The sequence below is a fragment of the Homalodisca vitripennis genome, chromosome 8 (genome assembly GCF_021130785.1).
Source record: "Homalodisca vitripennis isolate AUS2020 chromosome 8, UT_GWSS_2.1, whole genome shotgun sequence".
Classification (NCBI taxonomy): Eukaryota; Metazoa; Arthropoda; class Insecta; order Hemiptera; family Cicadellidae; genus Homalodisca; species Homalodisca vitripennis.
The window spans coordinates 287,232-309,741 of record NC_060214.1 but is presented as its reverse complement, the minus strand read 5'-3'; the positions used below and the strand labels follow the sequence as shown (position 1 = coordinate 309,741).

Below are 22,510 nucleotides of genomic sequence, written 5' to 3'. Positions count from 1 at the left end.
TAACTTCTCGCAGCAAGTTTATGCTTATCGCCAACAGTTCCAAGGCAAACACCTGAAATAACAATTACATTATCTCCGACTGTCAGCGTTACTGGTTAATATGGTGCGTTGGTGGATTAAATACATTTAATTATATATTTGTAATACTCATTACTTGATGTTTCACACTTCTATTCTGTCTATTGTATTATTGGGTTTAACTTCTCCCACCCTATATTGTATAAATAAATAATTCTTCCAGAAACATAACAGAAATAATTAAGTACTATGTGAAGTGGCACCTTTGAGTAACAGCCAGTTGCAGAGTAACACAAGGTTGCAACATTAAACAGCTGCTGACTACTGTCAAGTAGCCTATGTTACAACAATTAATTTTGACACAATATTTTAGCCCCAGTGCTCAGCTCAGGTAAACTCAAGCGGTGTTTTGTAGCATATTGAGCGGTATAATGCAGTCGTTATCTTTGTATAGGGATTGATAAATAAAACATGTTTTATCACTACCTTCTTAGTTTGTCGGTGAAACTATATCTAATCCATATATGGAGGTATTATATTTGTGTTAGCTAACATTTTAACATTTACATCGTAGTAGTAACAACGGTCATGTGAAGTTCAGACTCTGGATGTGACACTAAAGTAATGTAGAGGATGACTGACAGTTTCTTTACTTAAGTTATATAGTTATTAAGCTTTTACATAATATTACAAAATTATAATATTTCCTTGAAACAACTAATAATACAAGTAAGTATCCCAACATGTGTACAAATTTTTATTAATTTATACATCTATTTCGAGAGTAAGTATTAAATCGACCTACTACTCCGATTAGACATTTTTTAAATATATTTTATAAGTAATTATGAGACGTGTTTTTTTGGTGGAAACCAATTTTAATATTTCATTGTTTATGTTTTTGAAGAATAGACGTACATATATGTATAAAGCGACTCTTTCAGCGTTTCTTTCAATTAAATTTCTCAATGTAATTAAGCCATTTATTTTGTTTGGTTTGACAGAATATGCCCTCACTGCTAGAATATCACGTTAATATCTATTATCATTCCAGGTCTGACCACACATACCTCGGGCAATCAATGAGGCACAGTTAAATGTATTTTTACTTAAACTCCACATACACTTCATATATAATTGTGAGTTATACGAGTAATACTTGGCCTGAAACACGGAAGCGATTTCGAAATATGGGAAATCAATTCAAAAATTCAATTCAAAACTTTATTTATTTCCAAATAAAGAAATTACAGTTCCACAAAAAAAAACATTATTACTGCTGTTTTGGTATCCTATGTCACCTCGGGGCCAGCTTGTAATCAAAATATTGTATAGAGCCAATAACTCAGATAAGACAGTAGGCTCTAATGAGAATCAACAAAATAATTTGGACGACAAAAAATATCCTACTTTATTTTGTCATAAAAGCGGCAATAGAAAACGAAGAAACTATTATAACTCTGAGACTAAGAAATTCCCGTTTCCCTATACAGGGTTATTCTTTTTCAGAAACTTTAATGTATTAATTGATCATATTACATATTAATTTAAGGGAATATGTCCAAGCGTGTTTAAAATTGTTAATAACTCCCTCGATACTAAATTTCACATCCAGTATGAAGCTTTGTAGTTTCATTATAATATATCTGAATATACTAGATACAGTTTTACTTACCTCACGAACATTCAACGATTTCGTTCACGTCAATACCGAATATTCAATACTGGTTCCCAGATTTACCTAAAAGTGTAAAGCTAATGGCATCGGAGATAATTATAATAGAATAAAAATGAACCAAACATATATGACTGAAGGAAATTCCACAGGTATAATATGATAATAATATTAATTTACTATTTTATGATAATATTTAATATTAGTTTTGGAGTAATTTTAGCTACTCTATCAATAAAAAACTAAAATAAGCAGTTATTTTATGGTTGTATGTGTACACCATTTCATTAGTGTACGATACATTGTACATCACCAAGTATCATCAAGTTTAAAATATTCAACTTAATATGTACATCATAACAATGAAATAAGGAAATCAATACAGTTAGTTGCGTGTATTTCATTGCTATTTTAGAGTTTTTGAGAAATGAAATAATGTATTCTATACATAATATTTTGAAAATATTATTCTAACATTAATATCGTCGACTGTTGGAAGAAATAAAGAGTAAAGAATTTTACGTGTATAGTACCTGATTATTCTACTCAATTCTAAAAATTGTTAATCTTCATGTATTTATAACAAAAACTGTGTAAATGCACTCCGCTAAAAAGTACGTGCACCTTTAAAAAGGTTGTAGGAACTATTTAAAGTGGTAGTCGTTAAATCCAGTATTTAAGAGTTGGCTCTTTCATTTACTTTGAAAATGTATAAGACAAATACTGATAAATAAGAAACTGGACAAAGTTTTTAATTACAAAAACTACCTTTCATGATAAACTCTGTAATTATGGCATCACTGCCGTAATTTGTGCTCTTTATTTAAACATTTTTCATTGACTAAACAATAATTTTTTTTTTTATTTTAAACTCAATAGTTCAGAATGCATTTCCCTAAACCAATATAATGAAGCTATAGATATTTAATGATACTACACTTTTGAATTAAGCTTCAGTCTACTTGTCGTTTGTATTATCAAGCTACATATCAAAATAATCGTTTCATTAAAATAATTATTTTTGAGTGAAAACTGATTGTTTCTACTGTAATTTAAATAAGAAACCAATAAAACATAAATAGAGCAATAGTTGTCAGTTGACTGAATTTACTATAAACAATGAGTTGACCATAACCGAACTCGCTGTGAGGGTATATATTGCATGTGACCTCATGCGCGTTTTATTACAGCCATTAAAAGAGGTTCTCTTTCAGTGGGTCGTTTAATAGTATGGCGTCTAAGATTATATGATACTAACAGGAAATTTATGATACTCTAAGGCATTAAATATCAACCAATGTACGTTGTAGATAAAGAAACTATAAACCAAAGAAATATAATAACCAACATTGTAATTGACATACTAAGGCAAGAAATTAAACGAAAGTTCTGTTTCTAATAATCAATACAGGCACATAGTCAAATATCCATAGGCTTTAAGTATTCTTAGCAATATCAACTTTATCGTAAGAATTCGTAGAATATAAAGTTTAATCTTGGAAGCAAAATGAAAACAGCATCAACATTTTTCCTTCCTACGTTTATCATTAAGGTTTTTTATTTAATGACGAGCTTTATTATACACATGCCTACTGTAATCTATATGGCACCGCGTACTACTCAGTGCATTCTGTTTGCTTTTCTCGTCCTTACATTAGAGTCGGCTGCAGTGTGACAACATTTTAAACCTAAAACAATTAAAGCTCATGCAAATTTTTTATCGCAGCTTTATGGAAGAAGTCACAATTTCAATATATAATTAAAATGTGTCCAAACTTTATTTAGTGCTATTGTAATTTGTTCATATTAATTTTGCTTAATTAAGCTAGGAGGTACGATCGGTTAGAGATTATTTTCAAACAAACTATAAAAATCTAAAATAGTAATGTGATTGGATGCGTATACTTATATATTTAAAATGAGACATCGCCTACACTTGCATGAGAATTAGCATTGTTCTGAAGGTGAAACATTCATGATGGCCTCTAGCACAGCCGGCTCCTGATACTTGCCAGGCTACAGACCCAGTTAGTGCACCTAATCATTATAGTACTACGAGCTTTACAGAGAAATGGCTGAGTTTGCTGTGGTAGACATTTTACTGATACTATGTTAGATTTCGAGACAAAAATGCTCTAAGCAGCTAGGCCTGTGTTACGTCGCTGATGCAAAACTATTGTGAGCCCTGAACACATAGAAAACTTCAGTTGCTGATGTAATGACGATGGCAGTACGTTTACTTATGTATGGAAGCAGCTAGGCCTGTGTTACATCGCTGATGCAAAACTGTTACAAGATATATTACAAGAATAATATAAAAGTAACTATACACTAGACAATTTATAAATATGTATCATGTAATATTCTATTTTAGTGAAATTATGTTTATAATTTTTATAATTCCATAATATCACTTCGCTTAATAAACTACAAAAATGGCAACATTTTTGTATTTTTAAGACACTAAATATTATTTTGGACTTTTCTCTATGGAGTTAGATTGTGAGGAAGGTTGAGAATAAAGTTGCTACACCTGATCTTTCTATTCAGAGATCAGTCAAAAGAGACCCACAGCTACTCCCTGACCAAGGACTTGCCATACCACAATACAGCTTAGTCTTTGTTACATAAATGAAAATACATTGAAAATTTGTAGTAATATATGAAAATAAAACTTACTTAATATAATAGCTCAATAGTAGCGGTGTGAATAAAACTAGAACAGTAAACATCATTAAGACCGGAGTCGGACAGAAGACAGGATAGGAAGAAGCAGAGTAACATCTGCAGGAACCGGGATAGGAGCAGAGTAGATTCAGCAGGAACCGGGATAGTAGCAGAGTAACTTCAGCAGGAACCGGGATAAGTACACTGTATCTAATATAGTGTTTTACTTATTTTCTACTGCGAGTCTATTCACTTGTAACCAGCATTAACATATCTTTACTTTCAACATATGAAAACGTAAAGGTAAAACTTTTCAATATTATTGCTTTATATTTTAACTTCCAATTTATTATTTTAAGTAACAGTGTACTTATTTTAATGAATAAAAAAAAGGTTAGTTTGTATCAAATAAATAGAGATATTTGAACAGCTACAAAAAAAATAGGGGTTTACATAGCATGGCTTATGCCAAAGGTTCCTGTTTACATATGTTACGGTCATGTGTACGTGTGCGACAGTGAGTTATTTAAGGAAATTTATGCTTTAATAATATCTCAAAGGAGAAAAGTTTTTTCTTTAAACTGTAACAGATATTAAGTAACTTTAATAATAAACCACTCTGTCGCTTTAAAAGGTTGATTATTAAAAGTCCAAACTTGCCACCGAAGCAGCCTCTTGACTGTGAAGCTTCCGATCTGAGCTGCTCTTCCGTTAGAGATGATCTTATTTCATTTAAGGAACTCGGTTCAAATGTAATTCATTTCTGTGTTTCATTGCTTCTTTCAAATCCTTATATATAACTAACTTTTATATATATATATATATATACATAAGTATATATATATATATATATAGAAGTATATATATATATATAAGTTAGTTATATATAAGGATATATATATATATATATATATATATAATAGTAAAATTTGGCATAGTATATTATAGAATAGTTCGAGAGTGAGAAATAAAATCGAAACAATGGATCCTATGTAAAGCTAGAGTATTCATGAATAACTAGTCACATTATTATATCCGAATGGTAAGGTCCATTTTCAACTATTATTTTTCATAGGCACTTTGAGTCACAGATAACATTGGAAATACAATTCACAACAACAGTCACAAGTGTTCAGGGGAGGACAAGTGGTTACAAGGACGTCCACAACAGTCCATGGGGCAAAACGAACTACGCAATATCTAACGGGTTTTTTAAGGATCATGGAGGCTCTCGAGTTAACGTCTACACCTGGTATTTAAAGGATAGTTCCCTACATTAGTCACAAAGAGTTTACAACAAGGCGGGAGGCGATCCAGAGACTGATAGGAGCGAGTGAGAGCCTGCACACGTGGTCACATCTTGAGCGATTGGACCTGGGCAGCGAAAGGACGCTATGCACTGATCAGGTCACGTGGTTTCGGATTGTAGGGTATATTAAACTGTCTCGGCCATTGGGAAGAAATGACCTGATTCACCCGATTGGTCCTTAGTGCAAGTCAGCCCAGCTTTCAAGCATCAGATTGATAACAGAAATACAAACGAAATTAATCTAAACAATTAAGTTGAATCTTATAATAACTTGACAGAGTTATAAATATTACTGTACAGTACAGTACATTATGGTACAGCATTTAGCCTTCATTAGTTCAGTTTTAAGTGTGGGACATAGTTTTATAAGTGCTTCGTAATTAGAACGAGTACTGGAATATTATTAAATACTTTCATCTGGGTTGATTGGTTTAGACTCATAAAATAATTTAAACTAATGAAAGTAATTGTTCTGAAAATACTCTTCAAATTATTTGAATTGCATTTGACTTGTACGGTTATTTATGTTTCAGTAGTAACCCAAAAATAAACAACTAACAATAAAAGATCGATATATTATGAAACATATTTTATATAATTTACAAAAATAAAACGCTTTTACTTATTTGTTCATAAATATAATTATTTATGGAATGATTTATGAACTATTTTACTCATTCAATTGCTGTCCGTTGTATTTTCACTACTGTCACGAGTGAGAAAGACGTTATTAGTAACCCACCTAGAACATAGACCACATGTCCTACACATTTGTACAGAGTATATCACCACCTAGAACATGAACCACATGTCCTACACATTTGTAGAGAGCATATAACCCACCTAGAACATGAACCACATGTCCTACACATTTGTAGAGAGCATATAACCCACCTAGAACATGGACCTCGTGTCCTAAACATTTATAGAGAGCATATAACCCCCTTAGAACATGGACCACATGTCCTACACATTTGTAGAAAGCATATAACCCAAGAAAGCAATATTGAATAATCTAAAATCTAAGAGCTCAAAACAATTACAATCGTCTGAATATTGGGGCCTCTCTCGTAGTATATTTGAGATCGTATAATAATAGGATCGTAATCATTTCCCTCACTAGTTCTGGTTTTTAACTCAATGTATCCACGCTCTCATATGTGTTGCGAAATGTAGATTTCAGTCAATAGAATGTTTGCCATATATCTTAAGTGAGTTACTACACGATCCTAGTTCTTCATAAGGCACAACTCCTCCATGTCTTCTTTGCTGCGAGAGATATTCAGCCTTGGTGTAGAGTATAGCATGTTTATTAAACCTTTGGAACAACCTTTTATGGTATTAAAGTATTTTTTGGTTGCAGTTTATAAATTATTTATACTTCAACATATTGTGACGACCGACCTTTTGTGCCGTGAAGTAGCTTATAATAATAATAATGATAGAGGATGGAAATTAAGAATAACTCCAGTTAAAACTTCACCTACCAATTTGAGGAAAGTTGGTATCTGGTAATGCAAGGAAAGTTTTACGGAAATGTCTGCTGATTATCTTAACTAAACTTTCCACAAGTGGGAGCTGAAGTCAGGTTAACAACTACATGCAAGACAGAGTCAGGTTAAACGCTTCAACAATTCCTCAGAGAGCGCCGTAGTGTCTCAGACTGTCAAATATTCCTAGAATAAAATACAATAATCCTACTGTTGAGATAGATCACTACAGAGCACAGCATTGCATTATACTCATTTTTACATTTTCGTTACTAAAATAATTACTTCTATTGATACTTTAGAAAACTTGACACCTTACTATTCTTAAAAAGGTTTAAAAACTAAATTGGTCATGTAAAGATTATTTCATTCTTGAAATATCCTGCAGACTAATAGGGAAACAATATTAGAGAAAATAAAGTTTTACATTACAGTGACAGGCTTGGATGCCGTTCAGAAAATTGCATTGTGTGAAAATGCATCATTGTAGAAATAACTGTTTAATGTAGGCATGAATTTTCCTACTAAAATGTAATAATTTCAGGGGAAATATTTCTTGACATGTTATGGATAGTATGGCTACATGTGTTACCATGTCACATCTTAAAATGCAATAAATTATATTAAGTTTGTTTAGCTATGCATTCTTTTTACGATTTTCAGGTCGAATCCATAGTAACCTTAAAGACTAATGTAAAAAGTGTTTGCTAACGCTAAGCTAAATGTGCCAAATTTCAAGTGTACACGTCAGCCTGGTTTAGGGATATCTTGCAGGAAGACGAATAGACATAAATTAAATTTTTCCAGCCACATGATTTATAGGGTTAACTAAGACTCAGCAAATAATTGTCGTAATTGAGATCTTTTAACTGCCTGATTAGAATTCAAATTTATTTAATAATAGACTTAATAAGAGTGACTACGAATTGTAAATATCTTTAATAAAACAACTAAAATCCTGCATGATCACTTATAGGGGTATATAATTTTTTTAAGAATTCAGAGGACGAAATAAAATATAGTATTGAGTTTTTTCTATTAATGTTTTTTTCAATTTAACTCTTTATATTTATGTATTTTTAAACAAGAATTATTATACCTTAAAAACAAAAATTCATATTAGGGTTAAATTAAATCAATATTAGTAAAGCTTTTATATAAATACAGAAAAATTATTTACTGAATTTGGCTTGTTAAAGATTCAATACTTTGTACAATAATAAAAAAAACTTGTTCATTTTAACAATAATTGCCTTTTTATCAAGTTCTGAGAGATTAAAATAGAAGGGTAAATATAAATTTACCAACTTTAATACAGCGAGCGCAACTTCTAATACAGTTCCTGACAATATATTAGATATTGAGTCTACAGAGTAGTTGAGGGAGTTTGGAAGCCCTGGAGTTGATTTGCTTAGTTACAGTTGACTATACTCAAAACCGCTTGCATCTAATGGTGGCTGGTTAACGCTTTATTCTGGTATATATATTATTTGTATTAAATTACTTTACAATTAAAACAAAGTGTTTTTAAAACATTGGCACTATATTTCGGTGAAAACCGTCTTCAGGTGCAAAAATTTTATAAAAATATAAAAATATAAAAGAAAACAGTACAAATGAAAGTAAATAAACAGTGAATAAGTAATAATAATAAATACAGATGACATGAACTAAACAATTGTTCCATATGTTGATTTCAAATTTAGACGTTTTTAGCTAAGTTATTTGATGTTGAGTCCATGTGGAATTTTGCTCTTTAAAATCAATTGGTGTGCTTGTTCTAATGTTCTGAGGTAAATTGGGTTTTGAATTTGTATGTACTTGCCGAATAGGTTTTGACTGAATATGTATTTTCAAAAGTTTCATTGTGATTTATACCATGAGTCACGACAGTTTTCTTTAAATCTTGGTGTTTATAATCAAATCAGTGTCCTGTCATTCTTGTCCTCAAGGTATTTGTTGTTGAGCCAATATAATCTGCTGGACATTTTTTACATTGAATTTGGTAAATCACATTTTTAGATTCACAAGACAAGTTGCCGATGATAGGATATGTCTTGCGTGTTTTGCTACTAGTGAATTTTAAAGAATTTGGTATCATTTTACAAATCAAACATCTTGGTTTATTACACGGATGTGATCCTTTTTGTTTTGGTATTGATTTTTCATTGGTGTTTGTCATTGGTAATTTAGGTTTGACCAATATATCTTTAAGAATAGGAGGTCTTTTAAAGATTATTCTAGGAGTTGTTTTAAAAATATCATTAGTTGAACTAGAATTTTGTAAGGTTTTATATGCTATTTTAAGAATATTATTAATTTTGTGAAGCCCTGGATGGTATTGAACTATTAATTTTGGATCACTGTTTTCAAATTTAGAATTTAGTGTTTTCTTTTTTACATTAAGTTTATCTTTAAGTAATTTTCGTGGATAACTTCTTCTTAAGAATGCGTTCATAATATCGTCAATGTATTTTTCCAAGTCATCTGTATTACTACATAATTTTTGAGCTCTGCATGCTAAACTTTTTGGTATATTCCTCTTGATATGGACTGGATGACAGCTGTCGTAGTTTAAATACTCCAAATTATTCGTTTGTTTTACGTTAATATTTTACTTTTTAAATGTCCATTTTCAATAAATACTTCCATATCTAAAAATTTGACTGATGTTGAAGACGTCTCAAATGTGAATTTTAATTTGCTAAAATTGTTTAAATGTTCTAAAAAGTTGGTTAAATTATTCTTCCCATGTGTCCAAATAAAGAAAATGTCATCAATAAAACGTTTCCAAAATATAGGCTTGTAATTTTGACTGTTAAGAAAATCTGTTTTCTAGTTTTCCCATGAAAAGATTGGCATATGACGGAGCCATACGAGTTCCCATGGCTGTGCCTTTTTGTTGTAAATAAAATGTATCCTGAAAACGGAAGCAATTCATTGTAAGCACAAAATGGATTAATTTTGTAATAAATGAAGTACTAGGTTTTGTGTCACTTTGTCTTTGATTAAGATAGTATGTTACAGCTTCAATTCCTTCATCGTGTTCTATATTTGTGTATAAAGAAGTGACATCAACAGTGACCAATATCACATCGTTAGGAAGAGGTTGAGGTACATTTTTAAGTTTATCTAAAAAGTCATCAGAATTTTTTATGAATGATGGTAGATTTTGGACAAAGTCCTGTAGCTGGTGATCCACATATGCAGAAACTCTTTCTGTAGGTGATGAAGAAGAAGATACTATCGTACGTCCTGGTGGTGGCATAATTTTCTTGTGTAATTTGGGAAGAATATAAAAGACTGGTGTACTTGGATGTTGTGGTATCATTAAATCTATTGAACTTTTGGACAGATTTTCATTTTCACAATTTTCATTTAAATATTTTGAAATGTCGGAATAGAACTGTTCTGTTAAGTTTTTGTCCAGTTTCTTATATGTATCTTCATCACTTAATCGTTTGTTTATTTCTGACACATAATCAACTGTATTCATTATTACCGTTTTATTTCCTTTATCTGCGGGAATAATAATTATGTTTTTGTTTTTTCGTAAAGATTTTATGGCTTTTATTTGTTTGTCATTAATATTAGTGGTTTTCGGAAGAAAATCAGGAAAATTAGGATCATATATGTATATATACATTTACATTATCAAAAGCTTCTATAAATAAAATATAAACAAATATAAAAATGAAGGTTATAAACATATAGTATCAAAACAAGTAAAATAAAACATGTAACTTTTCCTACACACGGAGATGTTGTTTGAATAAATAATTTACATTAACTATGTCTCAGATTTAATGTAACTGGTTATTTTGATTTAAGGCCCAGTATATTTGCTTGTTCATATATACGTAGCAATAATATTTGTATTCTTTACTGTCATAATTTTGAAACGTCTTGATAAGCATTTGAGAGAAAATAATTTTGAAATGTTTGATTGTATTGCGCAGAATTTTGTGACACTGGTCTAAGTAAATTTTGATATCGAACATCAGCATAATGCTTGTTCATCCTCAGCCTAAGTGATGTAGATGTTTCTTCTACAATGTAAAACTTTAGGGCAATGTTTGACAGGATAATTTATAGAATACATTTTGTATGTTACATATAATGCTTTCTGCAATCGAAATTTTTCAGGTTAATACAGCTTTTATAAAAGTTTGTAGATTGCATTAAGTTGCATATTCCACAGCGTGGTTTATTGTATGGATGACATTTGGGTTTGAAAATTTTGTTTGAGGTCGTTATTTTTATTATATTTTGTATTAACTGATAGATTTTTTAAAAGTTTGTTGGCCTTTTTTGAAAATAATTCTAGTAGGTCTATTAAAAATGCCTTTGTTTCTAGAGATCGCTCTAGTAATTTGTAGACGGGCCTCACAATTTCATTTACTCTGTGTAATCCAGGATGAAACTGAGTTACAAATTTAGCTTCTCTTTGCACAACACTTAAAACATGGTTTTTTGTTTATGGTTTAGCCATTTCCATGTGTGCCTGACGTTGGGCGCAGCTGTTGCTTATTCAGCATAGACTAAATCGTCTGTGACAAACAACATGGTACCAGTAGACAGTGTTGTTGCTAGCCAACTATTGTTTAGAGAAGATGACATGTATCACAACAGTTAACCACATAACATGATACAGCTTTACGGTCTGATGGTTTAACATAACATCCAGCTGACGTTGGGCGCAGCTGCTGCTTATTCAGCATATTTCAGCATAGACTACATCGTCTGTAACAAACATCATGGTACCAGTACACAGTGTTGTTGCTAGCCAACTATTGTTTAGAGAAGATGACATGTATCACAACAGTTAACCACATAACATGATACAGCTTTACGGTCTGATGGTTTAACATAACAGGCAGCTGACGTTGGGCGCAGCTGTTACTTATTCAGCATATTTCAGCATAGACTACTCGTGTGAGACAAACATCATGGTACCAGTACACAGTGTTGTTGCTAGCCAAGTATTGTTTATAGAAGATGACATGTATCACAAGACCTAACAACATAACATGATACAGCTTTACGGTCTGATGGTTTAACAGAACCGGCAGCTGACGTTGGGCGCAACTGCTGCTTATTCAGCATATTTCAGCATAGACTACATCGTCTGCGACAAACATCATGGTACCAGTACACAGTGTTGTTGCTAGCCAACTATTGTTTAGAGAAGATGACATGTATCACAAGACCTAACCTCATAGCATGATACAGCTTTACGGTCTGATGGTTTAACATAACATCCAGCTGACGTTGGGCGCAGCTGCTGCTTATTCAGCATATTTCAGCATAGACTACATCGTCTGCGACAAACATCATGGTACCAGTACACAGTGTTGTTGCTAGCCAACTATTGTTTAGAGAAGATGACATGTATCACAAGACCTAACCTCATAGCATGATACAGCTTTACGGTCTGATGGTTTAACATAACATCCAGCTAACGTTGGGCGCAGCTGCTGCTTATTCAGCATATTTCAGCATAGACTTCATCGTCTGTGACAAACAACATGGTACCAGTAGACAGTGTTGTTGCTAGCCAAGTATTGTTTATAGAAGATGACATGTATCACAAGACCTAACAACATAACATGATACAGCTTTACGGTCTGATGGTTTAACATAACATCCAGCTGACGTTGGGCGCAGCTGCTGCTTATTCAGCATATTTCAGCATAGACTACATCGTCTGCGACAAACATCATGGTACCAGTACACAGTGTTGTTGCTAGCCAACTATTGTTTAGAGAAGATGACATGTATCACAAGACCTAACCTCATAGCATGATACAGCTTTACGGTCTGATGGTTTAACATAACATCCAGCTAACGTTGGGCGCAGCTGCTGCTTATTCAGCATATTTCAGCATAGACTTCATCGTCTGTGACAAACAACATGGTACCAGTAGACAGTGTTGTTGCTAGCCAACTATTGTTTAGAGAAGATGACATGTATCACAAGACCTAACAACATAACATGATACAGCTTTACGGTCTGATGGTTTAACAGAACAGGCAGCTGACGTTGGGTGCAGCAGCTGCTTATACAGCATATTTCAGCATAGACTACATCTTCTGTAGCAAACGACATGTTATTAGTAAATAAATCAAAATTGTCTTTTAAAAGTTTTCTGAACATTGTCTTTTATGGCCTTAGTACTATTATTACTAATCTTAGTACACTAGTATTATATATTGGTTACTAGTATTTAGCGGTAATTGGAAACATTGTTAAGATTGGCTTATCCCGGACTGTCTGTGTTACTGACGTTCAATTAGATGCCTTCAGCCGCACTCTCTACTTATCGGCAGTGATTGAGCGCTACCACCGCCACGATAGAGTTACTCAAGATGTTTTAAGTCTTTTCAGCACACCGGGGAATACTGTACATGTCGGTATTATTATTATACAGGGGGAGTCAGAAATAGGGTAAAATATTTTAAGACGTGATTTTAGAGCTAAAATTAAGAAAAACGTTATATAAAGGTAGGTCCGGAAACGCTCCATTACTGAGTAATGGCTGGCGAAAAATTCTGCTTTGTTTTCAGTTCACCTGGCGAAATTAAGTGATTCTGAAATGTTGTGTTCTTAATTTTTTAACTCAAATAAGGTGGATTTATAAGGAAAATTACCTAAAAAATAAAACAAACCCACTCTATAGGTTGTAGTGTGAACAGTTTTTGAGAAAAAGTATGAATTTTGCCTAAAATCTAATAACAAAAATACCGTTACAGTAACAATTACCGGTTACAATAAAATATTCATACGCGTGCCAATTAGGTAGTTAGTCCGTCGATAATTTAGTTCCGGAACATTGGATAAAAAATAATATTAAGTTGTACTGGCTAACTAGGTTGTGAAATGTTGCATATATAGAATGGAACTAACGGTACAAATTAAATGCACCTTATTATTCATTATATTTATCCTGCATGGGGTGGTTACCACATGCCAGATAAATAGCACCTTTATTAGTATTAAAACAAATTGCTATCAATAACAGCTTCATTGCAAACTTTCTGAGTTTAAAAACTAGAAATAAAAGATGCACGAAACTATACGCGATTACATGAACCAGTTATTAGATTAAACTCATCAGTTTCCACATACACATATTGCCATTCACAGGTCCTTTTGATACAACAATTATCAAGCGTTTAATCAGTCTTTCCACCCCCCGGTTTGTTGGAACTGACTCAGATCTAATTAGGGAAACGCCTCAGATAAACAATATAACTACTTAGGTTTGACACCCAGTTTAAATTACATGTTGGCTCTGGCACGAAGCACAATATTTGCGCCTCAAGTAATGAACTGTATTACACGGTAAATCTATGTTGAACAAGGGCGGTAGTATTACAAAGTGGTTTATGTTTGGTGCAGCGGTTGTCTTAGCTATTTAGCACTGTAAACAGAAACTGCATTTCTAGATTTGTTTACTAAACCTGATAACGTATATTCAGTATGTACCATTTTACATTTCCAAACTATTCAAAGTAAAAAAATTGTAATAATTATTATATTAGCTACAATTCTTTTCCTACACATGCAACATATGATTAATACAACAATATCCATTGGTAATGTATTTTATATTTTTTGCTATAATTAAGGAGTCCCACAGGATTTTTCACATAGGACCCGTAAGCCTAGAAGTTAAATGTACCAAAACTAATTGACAGTGGATGTACCAAAATAATATAAGTGGATCATGTATTTCGTATGTTTTGTTATTATTAACTTGTAATATAGGGTTCTCAGATAGATCCCGTAACCATGAAAGTGAACAGTACAAAATCTATTGTAAGATGAATAACACAATAACACAATAATATGCGTTCTTTCTGCTTTCTTGGAGTGACACCAGTCTGATCACAGGCTCTAGAGTAGGCCGGATAAAATATATTAAAGCACAATAAGTAAAACGCACAGTCGTGCTTTGTACTCTGATAAAACAAATTCCTCCAGCCAAAATAATGTCAAACTTTTAGGATATTGGCGGGATCCTACACTACCCCGCACCGCGGCCAATCGTAGACGACACTCTTAACTCACCTTCACTCAGCTGGTTATTCTGACAGTGTATGAACAATATGTATCCGCCCTACTTAACCTACAAGGGAAATGGACAGGTACCAAACAACAACTGATATTCACTCCTACAGTACAATGTAAGAAGATCCATGCTCATGGATTTACCTTGATGCAGATTTAAGTAGGCAAACAGAATTGAAATCCAGGTTCCATTATAAGAATTTATAACAAACTCTTATTTGATAAATCCTAACTTTTCAAATTATTCTAAAACATCAAACTGTTGAAGATCCTACCTTTTACTCGTGTATTGAAATGAAAATTAATCAAGTGAATTTAATTAAATCGCCATTACCGAGAAATGGTAATTATGAGTACATTGTGATTTTTTGTGTATATGTTTTAATTGTAAGATTTAAAAAAGTTTATTCTCATTGACTCGAAAGATAAAGGAATCAAGTATGCTATTTTATTAACTAATTCCATAGGAATCAATAGCTATAGGGCTGAAACTCTGTAAGTGAACTGCGTATGCTATTATTTATTTATACGTTTTTCATATAATTTAATGTGTGGAAGCCTCGGTTGATTTTCATAACAAAACTGATATTTTAGTTTAGTTATGCCGACTACATACTAGCTAATATGATACCAGTATTTGGAATAACGATGATGTAAAGTAAACATTTATATCCTAATATTTGCGTTTATTTAGTGCTACAAAATTAATGCTATGTTTCGAGAGCTACACTCTCATCTCTTCCTAAGATGAATAACTAGACTAGCATACAAATGAAATCTGGGTTAAAATGAACAAATCATTCCTGAGCGTTGTGACACATACAGGTCAGGTTGTGTGTTAACTTCACTAACTGTAACACAGGCCACAGCTAATATAGCAGTTATGTGTAGATTTGGATAACCTGGTACATATAACATCCTAATGGTACGTTTTTACATACAGAAACTTCTAAAATAGCAATAGAAATTTACTAAAAGGACTAGATCCTCAGCTAATCTATCAGTAATGTGGAAAGTTGGGTAACCTTGTACATACAGCTTCCTAATTGTTCATGTTATCATACAGCAACTTCTCAACTAGCAATATAAATTTATTAAAAGGAGTAGAGCATCAGCTAATCTATCAGTAATGTGTAAATTTGTGTAACCTGATACATACAGCATCCTAATGGTACATGTTTACGTACAGAAACTTCTAAACTAACAATATAAATTTATTAAAAGGACTAGATCATCAGCTAATCTAGCAGTAATGTGTGGAGTTAGGTAATCTGGTACATACAGTAGTATCCTATTGGTACATTTTTACGTAGAGAAACTTCTCAACTAGCAATATAAATTTATTAAAAGGACTAGATCCTCAGGTAATCTAGCAGTAATGTGTGGAGTTGGGTAATCTGGTACATACAGTATCCTAATGGTACATGTTTACATACAGAAACTTCTAAACTAGCAATATAAATTTATTAAAAGGACTAGATCCTCAGCTAATCTAGCAGTAATGTGTGGAGTTGGGTAATCTGGTACATACAGTATCCTAATGGTACATGTTTACATACAGAAACTTCTGAACTAGCAATATAAATTTATTAAAAGGACTAGATCCTCAGCTAATCTAGCAGTAATGTGTGGAGTTGGGTAATCTGGTACATACAGTATCCTAATGGTACATGTTTACATACAGAAACTTCTCAACTAGCAATATAAATTTATTAAAAGGACTAGATCCTCAGCTATTCTAGCAGTAATGTGTGGAGTTGGGTAATCTGGTACATACAGTATCCTAATGGTACATGTTTACATACAGAAACTTCTCAACTAGCAGTATAAATTTATTAAAAGGACTAGATCCTCAGGTAATCTATCAGTACTGTGTGGAGTTGGGTAATCTGGTACATACAGTATCCTATTGGTACATTTTTACGTAGAGAAACTTTTCAACTAGCAATATAAATTTATTAAAAGGACTAGATCCTCAGGTAATCTAAAAGTAATGTAAGGTGCTAGGTAATCTGTGTAGCTGTATTCTATGTGTTAATACGGTAGTCCAATATGGATCGGTATTGTGGAAGCTTTAGATCCTCTTTTATATTTTTTAATACTTTTCTACTCTACTTTCCGTTTACGTTGCTTTTGATTTAAAATAATCAGGTAATGTAGAGTATATTTTTAGGTTAATTATATGTAATCCTTACATGTAGGTACTTACGTAACCTAATAATGTAAGTGTCAGCGATTGTGCATTTGTTAGCCAAGACACATTAAACCGTCTGAAGAGGTATCATTAATTGACTTGCTCCTTAAAGCAAGGATAGTCCGCCCAGTTCCCTTACTGTAAAGTAATCAAAGAACTGACACAAGGAGTTTTTATAAACCACAGCAGATGAGATAATCAAGTCTAACGTCTACCTGCAAGTTTGCAGCTTTCCGACAATCAAGTTTGATGCTAATTTACTTTGTTATCTATAATTCCCTTAGACAATTCAGATCCTAATGCATATATATTTAAATATTGTAGTAATTTTTATGTGCCTTTTAGAAACCTAATTGCACTGAGCATATCACAAGATAATTATCAAAATATTAGTTTAATAATGCACACACGCCATGTTATAGTAGAGAAATTTGAAATTTAAGAAAACTATATCCAAAAAATATTAATAACCGTTGTAATAAATGTATATCGAGATTTTATTTAACTTTATTTGATTACCACGAGAGGTATGTTAGCAGGCCCGTAGCTAGGCCCTTGGAGGCCCCGGGGCAGAAAGTCCATTCGGGGCCCCCCTTTGTTATATATTTCGCACTTTTTTTAATTAATAGATATAAGCATACAGTAATTGGATCTTTAGGCTTCGAATTTATGTGCATTTTTTTATTATTATCCTATTATTATTATTATTATTACCTTTTTTTCTTATTAAATCTATAATAGTTAATTGTTTGCTTAAACTATGTTTACAAATTTCTACGGTAAGTCATAAACTGGTAATGATTTTTATATGCAAATTTGTATGACTCCTGGCCCTGGTGCCATTAGTTTGGTTTTTAGAGCCATTATTTTTTCAGCTTACCATTGTGATTGGTATTCTATTTATAGTGCTGAAAGGAAAATGAAAAACAATTATTTTTTTCAAATTTTATTCACAATAGATAATAAATAAATAAAGACATAAGTGCTGATGTCTTAAAACTTTTTAGTCTCTTCTTAGGCCTACATCCAAGCAATGTAGTTTAGTAGATAAACATACAAGTAATATCATTAATTATGTAATACCTTTGAATACACAATAAATTGTATATTTATTTATGGTGTTTATGGTAATACTGGTAATACCATTAATTATATATGATCAATGGTGGTAATACCCACTCATTCTCAAGTTTAAAATTGCCCAACTAGTTTGATAGTGAGAATGCAACTGAACTTACTAAAAAGACTTTCTTCTTGACTTGACACTAGCAAAAACATCAATAATTCGGTCAAAATCTATTTTTCGGGCTCTGTAATTTTTAATAGACAAAAGAGCCAAATCAGTGAGACGTTGTTGGGACATGGAGCTTCGCAGGTAGTTTTTGATGAGTTTTTAATTTTGAGAATGATCTCTCTGCTTTGGCTACTGTCACAGGGACTGTGAGGTACATAAAGCATGCTGTTAGTACATCCGGGTAGGTTGATGCTAGGGAACTGTTTTCAATGAGTAGGAGATTTGCAACTTCTTTTACTTCTTTGAAATCCTTTAATTTGGATTGAAAAGCATTCCTTACTGATACAATCTGAGCTTTGAACAATGGCGTTACATCATCTGAAAATCTGCTTACAAAATTATCAGCTTCACAACGCAGTTCTTCATCTGAACATGAGGCCAGGAAAGAAGGGTGAACAATTTTATAGGCATCAATCACTTGCTTCATGCCTTTAAAACGGTTGTCAATTTGTGACACTATAGTATCAACCATTGGGAAGAATATTGTCACTCTGAAATTGCTTTTAGGATCTGTCAGTCTTTGGTCTTCACAAAGTTCATCAAAGTGCTTTTTTACCTTTCTTGCACGTTGGCCAATAAATTCATGGGTAATCGTAATCCCCCATTTTGAACATACTTCTTCTGCTTCACTACAGACTTCTTCATAGGACCAACGAAGTTCGGTTACTTTCAATAAAGCATTGCCTAGGAGATCGTACGCTGTCATTAAATCAATAGATTCCGTTTGCAAGGATTTTGAGGCAATGTTTATTTCCCCTAATATTTTGCACTGGACAGTCAAGAGCAAAACAAAACTAAAAGATTCTAACTTTTTTTTGAGCCCCTCAGCTTCATTCCTTTCCATTGGCTTTTTGCTTGTCAAAATTATTTTATTTAAGGCTTTCATTACATCACCGAACCTTTCCTTTAAAGCGTACACAGCTTCATATCTCCCTGCCCAACGTGTAGGGTTTAAAGTCTTTAATGTTACCTTGTCTTTAGGAACAGGAGCCTTCGGATTCTCTGTACAACCAGAAACGACTTTTAGTTCTTGCCACCGAACAATGCTGTGGCCAAAAAAACTGTAAATATTTTTCACCGTCTCAAAAAATTGTGCTATTTCTCGATTGCATTCAACGGCATCTTTAAGAACCAGATTCAAATTATGGCTGGCACAGTGAATGTAATAGGCATGGGGTGCAAGTTCTTGGATTCTCTTTTGTACTCCATTATACACACCACTCATGACCGATGCACCATCGTATCCTTGTCCTCTGCATTTTGTTATGTCAAGGCCTTTTTCTGAAATTGATTTTATGATGACGTCTTCTAGCCCCGAAGCGGTTTGGTCAGTAACTGCTGTGAAAGATGTAAACGTTTCACAAATTCTCAACTCACAAGGTTTTCTGAGTTGGTCATGGTCAATCTTTACATAGCGAAAATCTTCGCTTAGCTGATCTACTTTACTTACATCTTGTGTTGTGTCGTAAATTATGGAGAAAAAAAGGCGCACTCAAAAGCTCTTCTTTAATTCCACTAAGCACTTCACTAGCCATCAGAGAAATAATTTCATTCTGAATTGTTGGACTGAGATAATTAACAGTACCACTTGGCCTTGTAATTAGATCTTCTAGGATAGTGTCATATTTTGACAGCAATTCAATCAATGATAGAAAATTACCTTTATTTCTATCAGTGATATGCCAACTGTCTCCACGAAAAGGAAGGTTGCATGTTGCCAACATAAGGGAGACATCTAAGACCCTCTTCAAAACTTTTCCTCCAAAAATTCCGCTCCTCCTTCAAACCTTTTTCTAGTGCATCATCTATTGAGCCATGACGTCGCCATTGCTCATAAACCAAGCAGGAATCAGCATGGTGCTGTGAATTCTCATGTGTCTTTATGCGATCAGACAAATGTTTCCAGTCCCTTAATCCTGAATCCCATCCTCCTACAGGTCCTTTCTGGGGAAAACAACCAGCAAGGTTGGCAATAAACACAATCCAATTTGGACGAATAGCACAACCAAGTTCTTTTCAGTTTGAGCCCAGACTTTGACTTCAGGGTAAAATAATTGTCTGAAAAGGACCTACCTTGTTTTCCATCATATGGAAATGGGCCAACTGGTTGATAGGGTCCTAGTCCTAATTCAATAATTCGTTTTTTTCACCTCTGGATCGATGATCTGGTCTGGGAAAATGGGGTTTCTCCGTGTGTTTAAACAAGTTTCATTAATTTTATTCGTCCGGCTACATTCCACCTGTAAGTAGATTGCAATGCATTAGTATTTTTTTCTTACAAACATGATCATAACAATAGGGACTTACTGTAATTCCATGTTTACATGGAAGTAATACTGTTTACTTCCATGTAACCATGGAATATTTTATCGTAGGGATTCCATGTTTAGGGCGATAAAACAGCATATGTTGTTATGTTGAAAAATATAATATAAGTATTCTGTACTTGGCATGTCTACTTACTTGATCATTTACGCCGATCAGTTCACTGCTTGACGTAGGACTTGTTGGAGGTTTGGCACAATTTTCTTGTTGATGACCTAGCCCTAGGCATGTTACTTCTTCATCAATACTTTCTTCAGCGTTATCTTGAGCTGTAACTTCCTCTTCAATCTCATTTCCTGGGACTGAGGCTGCAATAAAAAATAGCAAGTCAAAATAACATTAAGTTACATATAACATATAATTTAAAGCCAATTTTAATAACATTGTAAAGATATAATAAAATATATAAAATATATAAAAATATATAAAAAAATATATAAAAAAAATATAAAAAGAGTAGATACATGGCCTCATAAATAATGAATGTGCAAGCGAGTGTGGTGCATTTTTTACATCATATTATCACAAAAAGATATAAAATTACTATGATAGATATTCATGCTGTGCTGCTGTGCATGTATAAACAAATAAAATACCTACACAGAAAAAAGTAGAAAACCAAAGAAATCATAAAAATCACATAAAAAATTAAATGACAACTACACAATAGTAGGTAATATGTAGCCTATATATGACTAGTGATAAATTCACAAACAAACATTGCTTATTAGATTAGAATAGATTGCAGTCTGAGTCAGACACAGTGGTCTAAACTCAATCAAACATCCAAACTCTAGTTAAATTTTAACACAGTTAATTTTAACATAGTTAAATTTTAAGATATTAATTATATAGTTATTGGCCAAGCTAATTAATTAGGGCTAAATACCGTATCTAAATTCAAACCACTCACCAATTATTGGTCTAGTTTCAGTACTAGATGTAGATGTGACATTAGTACTTTTAGTTGTAGTAGTACTAGTAGTAGGACATAACCAAGCAGATAGGGTGGAAGAACACTTTGAAGCATCCTCTTCTCTTTTCTTCTTGTCTTGCCTTTTCTTTGCCCCACTTTGATAGCTTCTTTTCATTTTAACAAATACAAGAATAAGAATACAAATTGTATAACACTTTAACACCATAACAAACGAGTAACGGACGAACGCCAAAACGTCAGATTTTGGTGTTAGTTTACCATCAACATAACATAACCTTATCCGGGCTGTCTGTCACTAGCTCACTAGTCGTAGTCACTCTCACTGTCGTCTGTCAGCTGTGGCAGAGGCAGTCGGCAGACGGAGCCGTCTACGTCACGTCGACGTCAGGACGAGTTTATTACTGTTGGGGATGGGGGAGTAAGGTGAACTAAAAGTGCAAACTGCATTTCTTTAATTGCGTAACAACTGACAGGCTGATTGATAGTCTGTCTATTTTTGTTACGAAATCTCTGTGAGAACAATATCT

General features: G+C 32.9%; 1 protein-coding gene across 1 annotated transcript; it reads right to left on the bottom strand.

Annotated features, from left to right (window-relative positions):
- Positions 1–20,928: 20,928 nt before the first annotated feature.
- Positions 20,929–22,200, bottom strand: LOC124367209. Its single transcript, XM_046823862.1, has 2 exons — positions 21,960–22,200; positions 20,929–21,354 (listed from the first exon to the last, which is right to left on the bottom strand). The coding sequence occupies exons 1-2, from the start codon at positions 22,186–22,188 to the stop codon at positions 21,134–21,136; spliced, it is 450 nt and encodes a 149-aa protein (XP_046679818.1). The 5' UTR covers positions 22,189–22,200; the 3' UTR covers positions 20,929–21,133.
- Between the last annotated feature and the right edge of the window lie 310 nt (positions 22,201–22,510).